This window comes from Oreochromis niloticus, linkage group LG16, assembly GCF_001858045.2.
Source record: "Oreochromis niloticus isolate F11D_XX linkage group LG16, O_niloticus_UMD_NMBU, whole genome shotgun sequence".
NCBI lineage: Eukaryota > Metazoa > Chordata > Actinopteri > Cichliformes > Cichlidae > Oreochromis > Oreochromis niloticus.
Window position 1 is genome coordinate 10884883 of NC_031987.2, and position 12583 is coordinate 10897465.

The following is a 12583-nucleotide window of genomic DNA, read 5'->3' on the forward strand; positions in this document are numbered from 1 at the left end:
CTGTCTCATAACCTTCACGTCTCTTCTGCCACCGGTCTCTCGCCCTTTGAAGTCTGTCATGGCTTTCATCCTCCTATCTTCAGCCACCAGGAGGCGGAGGTCGACGTGCCTGCTGCTGAACGGATGGTCCGCCGCTGACGTCAGGCCTGGATCAAGGCGCGGGCTGCCATTTCCCAAGCCAACGCTCTGTACGCCAAGCAGCATCGTCGCCGCCACCGCCCGGGTCATCCTCTTCAGCCGGGGGATCGCGTCTGGCTCTCCACAAGGCACCTGCGGCTCCACACCGAGTCCAAGAAGCTCACTCCCAGGTTCGTTGGCCCATACGAGGTCGCTGCCCGGCTCAACCCCGTGACTTATCGTCTCCGGCTTCCGCCCGCCATGAAGGTCCATCCGGTTTTCCACGTCTCGCAGCTTAAACGGCGCGTTACTTCCTCGCTGGCGCCCCCCTCCCCGCCAGCGGGTTTAAAAGAGAGACGCCACCCACCTGTTCGCCGCTCAGACATCGTTCTCTTCATGTCAGGAGCTCCGAAACCTTGCCGACGTCAGTCTCCGCCTGATTCAGCAACTGTGACTGTTTTTCCTCTCGATTCTTTTTCTCCGCTCGCTCTCCGTCTGTAACGCCAGTTCCGAAGCCACGCTTCGTGCACTGATCGTTACTAGAATAACTGCGTGTCTGTTCCAACCCACCGCTAGCCTTCGCCGCGTTTGGGTCTAGCCAGCACGCCACACGGGCACGCCGAATTACTGTGTGTAATTCGCCCGATCGTGACAGTTAGCAATTGAAGATTTATGTAAATTTGACAAGCTGAACACATTCTGGACTGTACAGGAGACACGGCACGGAGGAGATTGATTGACAATGGTCTACAGCCGAGCAGGATGAAGAACACAATGCGCTGTAAACCCCCCCCCCAAAAAAACTGCGAAACAGTGAGGCCACGAAAAGTGAACCGCGTTATAGCAAGGGACCACTGTAGCGTGTTCAGTTTTGCTTCCTCAAGATCTTGTGTTTGATTAGCCCCAGCTGTGTATTTAATCCTTTGTCTTCCTTTTCTTGTTGTCATCACATCTGTGTTTCCTCCGTGTTTTCCCCGGAACTCCAAGGTTTTTCTAGTGTTCCGGGTTTTGTGTTTATATGCTTAGTTTAGTATCTTGTAGTTCTAGCTTCCTTAGTTCTTTTGTATTTAGTGATTTCTTGTTCCCAGGTTTTATTCCTGTCCCTCCTCCTGTGTTACATGTATCATGTGTAGTTAAGTTTTCATGTCTGCTTTTACCCGGTTCCAGCATCTAGTCCAAGTTTCTGTCTTTCTCTCATCTTTACTGTTTTATTTTGATAGTTCCTTGTCTTGTAAATAGTGCATTCAGTTTTTCCTCCTGGTCTCATGTGTGGATGTGTGTGTGTAAGATTACCCCCAGCCGTGTTTCCCTCCTAGTTGCCATCCCCTCGTTATCCTTTGTGTATTTAGTCCTTTATCTTCCTTTACCTGTTGTTATTGTGTTTGTAATTCCTCCATGTTTTTTCCCGAGGTTCCAAGGTTTATCTAGTGTTCTGATTTTGGGTGTATTTCCCCAGTTCAGGCATTGCTCTGTTTAGTTTCAGATCCATGTTTTTCCCTGTTTTGTTTTTCTGCCTAAATAAATGGCATGCCTTTAGTTTAAATTCAGAAAAAATTCAGCTTCTCCTCTCTCCACACTTTGACATTGTTACCTCTCTCTCTCTCTCTCGCTCTCTCTACACACACACACACACACACACACACACACACACACACACATATATATCTATCTATAAATATCATATATATATATATGATATACATAATAATACGTCAGTTTTTTCTGCGGTGTAATAGTTGTGTTATACTGAGTCTTTTCTTTTTAGATTGCAAATCTAAATCTTTTTTTTATTAAATGTGGAAAAACCAGACGAACACTCTGATCCATATGCTTATTGAGAAAGTGTTATCTATATGATATGAGTGGTTGTAGTCAATATTATGTAACAAATTTATATTTTTTTAAATCTTTTTTGGCAAGATATGCAAACTAATAAGAAATGTATAAAACTATAAATCCACTGGTTAACTAGTTTTGACACTGCTGTAATAGATGGTGGACATCTGGTCTTGTATGCTCATGGTTTCCTGAATCTCTTCACAGAGATTCAGATCTTTTAAGATAAAAGCATAACAAGAAATAAACTGTTTATGAATATAGTTTTAGATACATTTGAAGAAACTAAATGTAATGTATAGTACTGATATGTGGAAAGTCACAGTTGTGACAATACTTGAAGTCTGATTTTAACTAAGAAACTTAGATAAAATTAGCATTAAAATGCAAACTAAGAAAAGCACGAAATATTATTTTAAATTGCCTTTATTTGTGTTCCAAGTTAAATAATGCATCCTATATCTCGAGACTAGAAAGATTATGTACATGTTACACTGTCTATTGATTAACAATATTGTTCACATTTCTCTTGAATTACATATATAAACAGATTTTTCCCCCTCCGTGCAGAAACACTCATGATTTAAATCTCAAAGCTGAAGTTTTACCACATATAAAATTCAAAACTCTGTTTCTTATTTTTGTTAATTTAAATCCATACATGAGGGGATTCATGATTGGTGGGATGAGGAGAAACTCCATTGCCATAAAATTCTGAACACTTTGTGGTATTTCTTTTGAGCCAAATCGCATGTATAACAAATCAAAAAGCAAAGACACAACAACAACTGTTAAAGAGAATATATGTGGTACACATGTCTGCATGAATTTGCCCATGTTTTCTTTGGATGACTGACATGTTTTGATCAGATATACATAAGACCAGAAAACAAAACAGATATTGCCAATGCAAAAGGTGTAACTAAAAGCAGGAATAACAATTTTAGCTACAGAGGCTGAGCAAGCCAGATTAGCAATTAACAAGTTTATACAGTAGATTCTTGGTATGTGTGAGCCACATAACCTCAATATTGCTGTTGTTATTGTGCTCATGAAGAGAAGATAAAAGGCAATAATCCAAGCAAAAAATATCAAGCTACAAACTCTTTCTTTAGTCATCAAAGAGTGGTACACAAGAGGTCGACATATAGCCACGTATCTGTCATAGGCCATGAGAGCTAGAAGAGAGAAGTCAGCACCAACTGAGGAGTGCAATACAAAACCCTGCAAAAAGCATCCTGCATAAGAGATGACATGAGTGGTGGACAGAAGATCGTAGAGAAACTTGGGATAAAATGCAGCTGTCCCATAGAGTCCATTGAAACACAGACTGCAGAGGAAGATGTACATGGGTTCATGAAGGCTTTTATCCAAAATGACTGTCACAATTATTGTCACATTTACCAGCCAAATCACACAGTAACACAGTAAAGTGAGAACAAAGAGAATGACCCTGTAGTTTGCAATATCTCTTAAACCTGAGAGAGTAAAAACAGTAATTATTGACACGTTATCCATAGTAAAATATTAGTTTACCTTACTAGGTGTCATTTCAGACCTGCATAAGTAAATTTAATTTTTACAAATTAATGTTAGATGGGAAAAGAAGACTGTCTTGCACATACCTTGCAGGGTATGGCACCAGGGTTGATATACTGTTTGCGGCAGGAACAGTTGCATAGTTTAACATGACGTAAGTGCTGTTTTAACTCCTTGAGTGAAATAATTAATGAGTCTAGGGGACCCTAGGGTCTAAGGTCCTCGGACTCAGTGTCACAACCCTCCTGCTGAATGCTATTGAAGCTCTGACAAAGGTGGGAATAGAAGATCTCTTGAACCAAGGACTACGGCAGATATGTCCAGTGAAGTTAAGAACATAAGAACAACCTTAGGTTTCTTGTCAGCACTGTAGCCAGGATGACAAAAAAGTCATAGCATAATATTAATTAGCAATGACTTCATGGATTTCTTCACAAATCTTTACCTTTAGAGAAAAAAATAACTGAAAGACTTATCATTATTATTATATTTCATAATATAAACATATTATATAATTATTATTTCAATGCTATTGATATTTATTTAGTCTTTCTGTCCAATTGATTTTTCCGAGTTAATGTCAGTGATTACTTCCTCCAAACCATCAACTACAAGACTACTCCAAGAAGTCCTACCAATTATTAATGCTTCAATCTTAAATACGATCAGCCTATCTTTATTAATCAGTTATGCATTAGTTATTATTAATATTATTATTTGTCTTTGACTTGTCTTACTCCCATCACCCCCAATCGGTCACAACAGTTGGCTACCCCTCCTTTAGCCTTTTCTTGGCATTTCTTCCTGTTAAAAGTTTCTCCTTCCAACTGTCACCAACTGCTTGCTCATAGGGGGTTATCTGAATGTTTGAGTTTAGTGTAGGGTTTTTACCTTACAATAAAGCACCTTGAGGGAACTGTTCTTTTAATTTGGCAGTATATACATAAAATTGAACTGAATTGAAAATTGAACTTACACTACATGTTTTAGTACATCAGGTCTGCCCACCATATGATATAATTCACCACTGGGTGGGTAATCAGGTAACAATTTAGCTCTTCTCTTCACCCAAATGTCCAGACATTCAGCCACAGATATAATAATATAATTGCAAAATCAATCATCAGCCTACAAGTTACGGTGTCCTGGTGCCACAAGCACATAACAACGCCCCTATGCTTGAACATGATTTTTGTCATGGACAACATATGGCTAGGACAGATGTCCAACAAAAGAAAACCACTCTGGTTCAGACTGGGCAAGCCATTCCTGCCAGTCACATCCCTCCAGGTCACACAATCATTGCCCAAATGAGTGTTGACATCACCCAGCAGAACAATGGAGTACCCACATGGAAGTCACCACTACCAGTACTCTGAACTATTGTTTGGTGCACTGGCACAAACAAAAGTCAGGACCTGTTCCTTGACTCGAATGCACAAGGAATTATCTGTCTTGTCCATCAAAGTAAAACCCCAATATGCAGGTAGCAAGCATGGGGGATATACTACCCCCTGACTGCTGCCTCTCAACTTGGGCCACTCTAAAGTGGAACAGACTCTCCTGTCTCCAACCAACCGGTTCCAAGGTCCGAGCTGTGAGTTGAGGTAATTCCAAATATATCTAGTTAGTATCTCTCAACCTCAGTCACCAGCTTGTGCTTCTTCTCCACCAGAGAAGTAATGTTCCATGTACCACAAGCCAATTTTAAAAGCTCAGGATCAGAGTGCCAGGACATTCAGTCCTTGACTGCTGCCTGTTCCATAAAGCATAATCCACAATGGCAAAGCCAAGCTGGGCCCCATGGATGAAGGCCTGCTGCCAGATGCTCACCCTGGGCCGTTCTTCAGGATGGGACCATAGTGGCCCTGTCCTGGGCAGGGTAGACTTGACCCTTTATCCAGCACCTGGTTGCCTTGGGAGACCCTACCATCCAGTCTAACTCCTGGGATCGCTGCAAGACACAAACCCCTCCAACACAATGAGTTGCCAAATCACAGATGGGGTTTCTGTTTTCTACCAGAAGTTCCTGAAAGGGAATATTTAGCAATCAGTTATGCAAGTGAAGAATGATCTGAAATGGCTAACATGGATTAAAAAAGAAGGAAATAAAGGCCTAAAATTAAGGTTTTGGAGTAACCTAGTCAAACTTAAATCTTGAGTTCTCTGGCATGTTCTTAAACATGCCATTTATGCTAAAAAAAAATCTCAGTTATGGCTGAATTAAGACAATTCTGCCAAGGCAAGCCGGCCCACATTCCTCCAGAGTAAAGGACTCATTTCCAGTTATTCGAAATGCTTGATTGCAGTTCTCACTGCCAAGGGTCACGCAATTAGTTATTAGGTATATAGGGCAATTACTTTTTCCACGTAGGGCCAGGAAGGTTTTGAAAGCTTTATTATCCATATTAAATTAAGGAAAAAATCGTCATTTCAAAGCTGCATTTTATATTTACTCAGGTTTTATTTATCTAATATAAAAAATCTGAAACATATAAATAAATACACATAAATAAATGCAAAAAAGAAACAAACACAGGAAGGTGGCAAACACTTTATGTTACAAAAACTGTATGTTATCATTTCTGTTCCAAACACAGCTTATCCAGCTGAAAGTAAAGACTGGTACCATCAGTACCACCATTTGTAATAAAATGTTTTCAGAAGTGTGTTTTGGGTGTCTTAAGGGAAATGTAAATAGAAGACAAGTTTCATTATACACTGAATAAAAATATAAATGAAACACTTGTTTTTACTCCCATTTTTCATGAGCTGAACTCAAAGATCTGAAACATTTTCTACATGCACAAAAGACCCATTACTCTCAAATATTGTTCACAAATATGTCTAAATCTTTGTGAGCAATATTTGTAGTTTGCAAGGATAAGGTTCAGTTGATGCTATAAATAGTACAATATTTGGTTTTAATACCCCCACAACGTATGCTTAGCTGCTTTATTTTGATTTTTATCTTGGTGTTTCATACTATCTAGCCTTTTTATTTTAATTCAAAAGCTAAAGCAAGTCTGTACACTCCTCGAATAAAGTGTGTCATTCTGTTTTAATAAAGACAACTCACTGAGTTAAAAATCAATAACACTCGGTTCCAGTTAGTTGCTTTCAACTGGTTGTGCCAGTTCATTAATCCTTTTCACAATTCATACAAATGATTGATCAACTAACTAGTCACAGACCTATATTGTTACATACTCTGATTATACTGCTATTTTAAACTGTCTTCACATGAAAGGGGATATAATCGTTTAGCATTTTGAAATACAAGGGTTTGTGGTATGGTGTGATGACAACCACTTAATTTTATATGTAAAGAAAAAGATTATTTTCAAACTTAAGGTATGGAGAGGCCTAGTTCAGGGAGTTTTTTTTTTTTTAACTTGACAGAGCTTCAGCAGCATCACAAGGGTGGCTGGGGCCATTAAGCCTGAATGGATTGTGTTTCTCACCTCTGTTGCTGAGGTAAGGAACATGTACTGATCTGTGGCCTGTGCAGTTGCAAGGCCCTGTTGTGGTGGCAACCCTGAACAGTGAACCCCAGGTGTGAAGTGAACATTTAAGCTCAAAAAGAGACTGTGTAAGAAAAAACAACACTATTAATTTAGTAAATAGATTAGTGGCGAGGATTTCAGGTAATTACCCGACAATGCAATTCTGGACCAAAGGTAGGTATGTATAACTAAAATAGGTGAAAGAAAACATCTCAGTCGACCAGAAAAAGAAGCTGGACTTCAAAGTAAGATGTAACTAAATAAAACTCATTTTTTATTAGAAAAGGAAAAAATATAACTAAATGAATGTACAGAAACAATGTACAGGAAATGTGTTTAGTTTATATGTTCAAACCAAAAGGAAGCTCTGATGCTTATATTTCAATTATGAAGACAACCTAGAAATAATATGTAGATGTCACAGTGTCTATTGATTAACAATATAGTTCACATTTCTCTTGAATTAAATATGTACAAATATAAACAGACAAACTCATGACTTTAATATAAAAGCTGAACTTTTACCACATATAAAATTCAAAACTCTGTTTCTAATTTGTGTCAGTTTGAATCCATATATGAGGGGATTAATAATTGGTGGAATGAAGAGAATCTCCATTGCCATGAAATTCTCAAAACTTTGTGGTATTTCCTTTGAGCCAAATCGCATGTATAACATATCAAAAAGAAAAGACACCACAACGACTGCTAAAGAGAATAAATGTGGTACACATGTCTGCATGAATTTGTTCCAGTTTTCTTTGGATGACTGACATGTTTTGATCAGATGTACATAAGACCAGAAAATAAAAACGGCATGGCCAAAATAAAAGGTGTAATTAAAAGCGGGAATAACAATTTTAGCTACAGAGGCAGAGCAAGCTAGATTAGCAATTAACCAGTTTATACAGTAAATTCTTTGTATGTGTGAGCCACATAACCTTGATGTTGCTGTTGTTATCGTGCTCATTAAGATCAGGGAAAAGGGAGTAAGCCAAGCAAAACATACAAAGATACAAACTCTTTGTGTAGTCATCAGAGAGTGGTACACAAGAGGTCGACATATAGCCACGTATCTGTCATAGGCCATGAGAGCTAGAAGAGAGCAGTCAGCAGAAACTGAAGAGTGCAATACAAAACCCTGTAAAAGGCATCCTGCATAAGAGATGACATGAGTAGTGGACAGAAGATCGTAGAGAAACTTGGGATAAAATGCAGCTGTCCCATAGAGTCCATTGAAACACAGATTGCAGAGGAAGATGTACATGGGTTCATGAAGGCTTTTATCCAGAATGACTGTCACAATTATCGTCAAATTTACCAGCCAAATCACACAGTAACACAGTAAAGTGAGAACAAAGAGAATGACCCTGTAGTTTGCTATACCACTTAAACCTGAAAGAGTAAAAACAGTAACCACTGACACATTATCCATAATAAAATATTAGTTTACCTTTTTAAGGTGTCATTTCACACTTGCAACAAGAGAACATTACATTTGTAGAAATTAGTGTCACAGTAAAATGAAGACTGTCTGTCGACTGTCTCCCTCAAAGAGTATGTCACCAGAGGTTTATATACGCTTTGTGTTAACGGCATTACGTAGTTAGCTTGAAGTGGTGCTTCAAGCTAGAGATGCTTTCATTTCTTGTTTTTTTAAATTTACTTTTGAAAATACAGTTTCTGCACTTTTTTCACACATACAACAGAAATTGTTTTGCCATATATGTTTCATTTTATAATATGAATGGATGGATGAGAATTTTTTTGAGGGGGCGTTCTTGCATCTTTTGCGGATTTGCACGTGCAACGACTAGCGTTCAGCGTTGGGTTACACCGCCAAACCCCGTTAGTATGTACTGTGGTTACATTTCTTTACAGAAAACAAATGTAGCCTAAACAGTAACAAGTTATCTTTAAGGTTCTTATGTTTGGCTCTCACAATTTCTAAAAGGAAGTCAGCCGGTACATCAGCCCCCTCATCAGTAACATCAAGTCACTGTTGTCACGTCTGCTTTATTTATAGCTTAGAGCACATCTGAACAACAGAAATTGTCCCAAAGTGCTATCGAAACAGGCACATTTAGATGCCAGCTCTCCATAACATACAGTTTCAAAATACACGAAAAGCTGAAAGGTGTGTTTTGTGATTTAGTGATCACAGAGATTTAGTCATCATTAAAATTTGTTCAGAACTTGCATGTTGATGATAATTCATCTCATAAATCATGAAACACTCCTTTTCACTATATAAGCCGATTTATAGGTTAAAAGTATTGGTATCTCTATTGGTATTGCCAATGCCCTCCCTCTATTTACTTGATATTGGATCAATACCAATATTTGCAGTATAGAACACCACTGGTCACCAGTTGGTGCAGAACAAACCACCAAGAATCTAACCAGGACTCAAATATCACACCTGTTGTTGCATCCCTTCACTGGCTCCCAGTGAAATTCAGAATCCACTTTAAACCCTGTTAGTAACATATAAAGCTCTACATGAACAGGCCCATACTTATATAGATGAGCTTATAAGACCTTATCACTGCAGCAGGCCTTTCCAATCCACTAACCAGATTCTCCTAACTGTCCCACACTCTAATTTTAAACCCCGAGCTGACAGTGCTTTTTCATCTTTGGCATCCCCCCAAAAAACCTGGAACAGCATTCCTTAGCTGTATTTGGGAATGTCAGACCGCATGGTTGATTATGTGTCTTTATATCTGTATGCTAAAACATGTATCTGTGGCTTTTATTCAAAATGTGAAGCACTTTGTAATTCTGTTTTGAAAATTGCTGTATAAGTAAATTCACTATTATTAATAGTTACTTACTTAACCTCTGGTTTTATTGTTGCATGTTCATATAGAATGAGTATCTAGTTAGATACCCAATTTCTAACATTTTATGGCCAAGTATAATAAGCTCAGTTTCATATCAATTTAAAATCACTAAAATATGGTGTGTGGCATTCATTGATAGATAGAGCTAGTTATAATCTTCATAGCACTGATAGTGTATGATATGCCTAAGAGAAACGTGGAATATAAAAAGAATTCGTCGTACCACAGAACCATGTGGAACTCTATAATTACCCTTAGAGTGTGAATAGGACTCCACATTTTCATGATCAAATTCCAGTCTGGTAGATAGATATGATTTAAAGCACTGCAGCCTAGTACTTGTAATACCTATGGTACTCTCAAATTGCTGTGATAAAATATTATGGTCAACATTATCAAACACTGCACTGACATCTAGAAGAACAAGCACAGAGATGATTGTCAGAGGCCATAAGAACATAATTTTCAGTCTTTACTAATGCTGTTTTTTGTACTGTGATGTTCTGAAGCTTGATTGAAACTCTTCAAAAACCATTACTCTGCAGATGATCAGTTAGCTTTCATCATCATTTACTACTACTAAACTGCTATTTCAAGAATTTTTCCGATAAAAGAAAGGTTGAAGGTTATAATTAGCTATTACCTATAATTAGCTAAGACAGGTGGGTCAAGTGATGGCTTTTTAAGTAACAGTTTAACTACTGCTAACCTGTGGTAAGCAGCCCACTAACAGAGACAGATTGAGCATATTTCAGGTTGTTTCATATATAAAGAAAACAGTGTAGGTAGGTATGATAAACACAAGTCTTTCTGTTTAAAATATAATGGGGTCATAAATCATTTATGTATGTAGAATCATAGTTTTCCAAATGATCATCATTCATACTAGAACAACCTTAAAATGTGTTTTCTAATTTCTGGTAATTTAAGGCCATACACAAGAGGATTTAAAGCTGGAGGAATCACAACAAACACCAGTGATAAAATGACAGCTATAAATGGATTAATCACTTCAAGATTATTCCGGCTCAAGGCAACATCACAAAATCCAGCGATAGAATAAATCACAAATGAAATTGTGTGTGGCAGACAGCTCTCTAATACCTTACCCTTAAATTCTGCTGAGCTTTTCCAGCAAATAACCACAATTCGTAAATAGGTGTAGAGGATATAAAAGAGGGGAAGGAATATTGTGACTGTCAAAAGCATACCTACAACATTGTTGACAGCAGTGTTAACACAAGACAATTTGACTACATTCCAGTTAGCACAGAACACTTTGTGGATCTCATTACCACATAAAGGAAGTGTGGCAGACAAACAAAGACATGCTGCAAGAGAAAATGCAGGAAGAATCCAAGCCAGTGCTGTCAACTTCACAACAGTTTTAAGAGTCATCTTTGTGTGATAGTGTAAAGGAAGGCAAACAGCTATATATCTGTCATAAGCCATAATACTGAGAACAGTCAGTTCACAGGATGCATATGAGTAAATTACATAGATCTGAGTGAAACAAGCAGGACGTGAGATCAAATGTGTGTCAGACAGAAGGTCCATGAGAAATCTGGGGAAGAAACCTGAAGACCCATACAAAGCATTAACAGATAAACATGCAATGAAATATACATGGGCTCATGTAATGTTGTTTGTTGGGATATTACCACTATCATGAGAAGATTAGTAAAGATGGTAAAGATGAAAAGCAGAAGACAAAAAATAAAGGCCATAAAGCGGTAATGTCCAATGTTTGCAAACATGGTGAAGCGAAAGTAAAATGACAGAGTGCTGTTTTCCATTTCACTTCATAGAGTCAGTGACACGGAAATCGTTTCTTAGTTTGGTATGGTCTGAGAAACAATGGTCTTAAAGACAGCATCTGTGGGAAGGAACATGGAAACAGCTGTGTTATAAAATACGATCAATATATTAATCATAACTGGTATCTCCATACCTACCAGACTATGGTTCATTCACTACTTCAGTCACTACACTACTTTCAGCTTTGTTTTGCTCATAAATTAGGTTGTTGTTCACATATGTAGACACCACACAACAACATTAGGTAATGGGAGGAGTTTTGTAACGTTGTTGACCATAACTCATCGTTGACTCCATAAATCAATATCATCTGGAGATTTCTGACACAAAAACATAGCAACCCTGTTAATGCTGATGGTGCTGCGCAAAAAAAACAAAACAATTATAGTTATATGGCATTGTTCTCTTGAGTATGCTAAAGTTTAGCATACATTTCTGTAGAGAAACTGTCATTTGAATCTTCTTCGATTCAACAATTGTGTTGAAGTCACTTCCTGAATCTCTGTTGACAGCCAGAGAGGTGTTACTGTGGAGTCTCGGCTCTCACATAACTAAATGTGAAAAAGTCACAAAATCTGTTTTTGTTCACAAACTCTCACATAAATTGTGGCCTTGTTCATCACAGTCAGCACATTTGTAAGTTATGTATTTTAATTGGGAGTATATTTGTGCCTGAAACATGTATGTTGTCCAGACAAAATGAGGAAACATCAACATGGCAACCAAGAAAACAGAACTTAAAAAAAACTGTTGCACTTTAACTAAAGTGTGATTATTTTCTAAACCTATGTACTGTATCAGTGCCAGTCCAGCATAGTACAATACTGAAATTTTCACCACACTACTGCAAACTAATGAGTTTAGTCTACACTAATGCTACCAGTATTTTCATGCATGCTCTGAATAACACAAAATTAGTAT

At 38.0% G+C, this 12583-nt stretch overlaps 2 protein-coding genes and 1 pseudogene across 2 annotated transcripts; all 3 read right to left on the minus strand.

Annotated features, from left to right (window-relative positions):
- Window positions 1–2529: 2529 nt before the first annotated feature.
- LOC100700821 (olfactory receptor 8H1-like) lies at window positions 2530–3471 on the minus strand. Its single transcript, XM_019352449.1, has one exon. The coding sequence runs from the start codon at window positions 3469–3471 to the stop codon at window positions 2530–2532; it is 942 nt and encodes a 313-aa protein (XP_019207994.1).
- A 1850-nt stretch (window positions 3472–5321) lies between these two features.
- On the minus strand, window positions 5322–8433 carry LOC102080357 (olfactory receptor 11A1-like). The gene is made up of 2 exons (XM_019352448.1): window positions 7524–8433; window positions 5322–5446 (listed from the first exon to the last, which is right to left on the minus strand). Exons 1-2 carry the CDS (start codon window positions 8431–8433, stop codon window positions 5322–5324), a joined length of 1035 nt encoding a protein of 344 aa, XP_019207993.1.
- Window positions 8434–10729: 2296 nt separating this feature from the next.
- LOC109197548 (olfactory receptor 51E1-like) lies at window positions 10730–11514 on the minus strand (annotated as a pseudogene).
- Between the last annotated feature and the right edge of the window lie 1069 nt (window positions 11515–12583).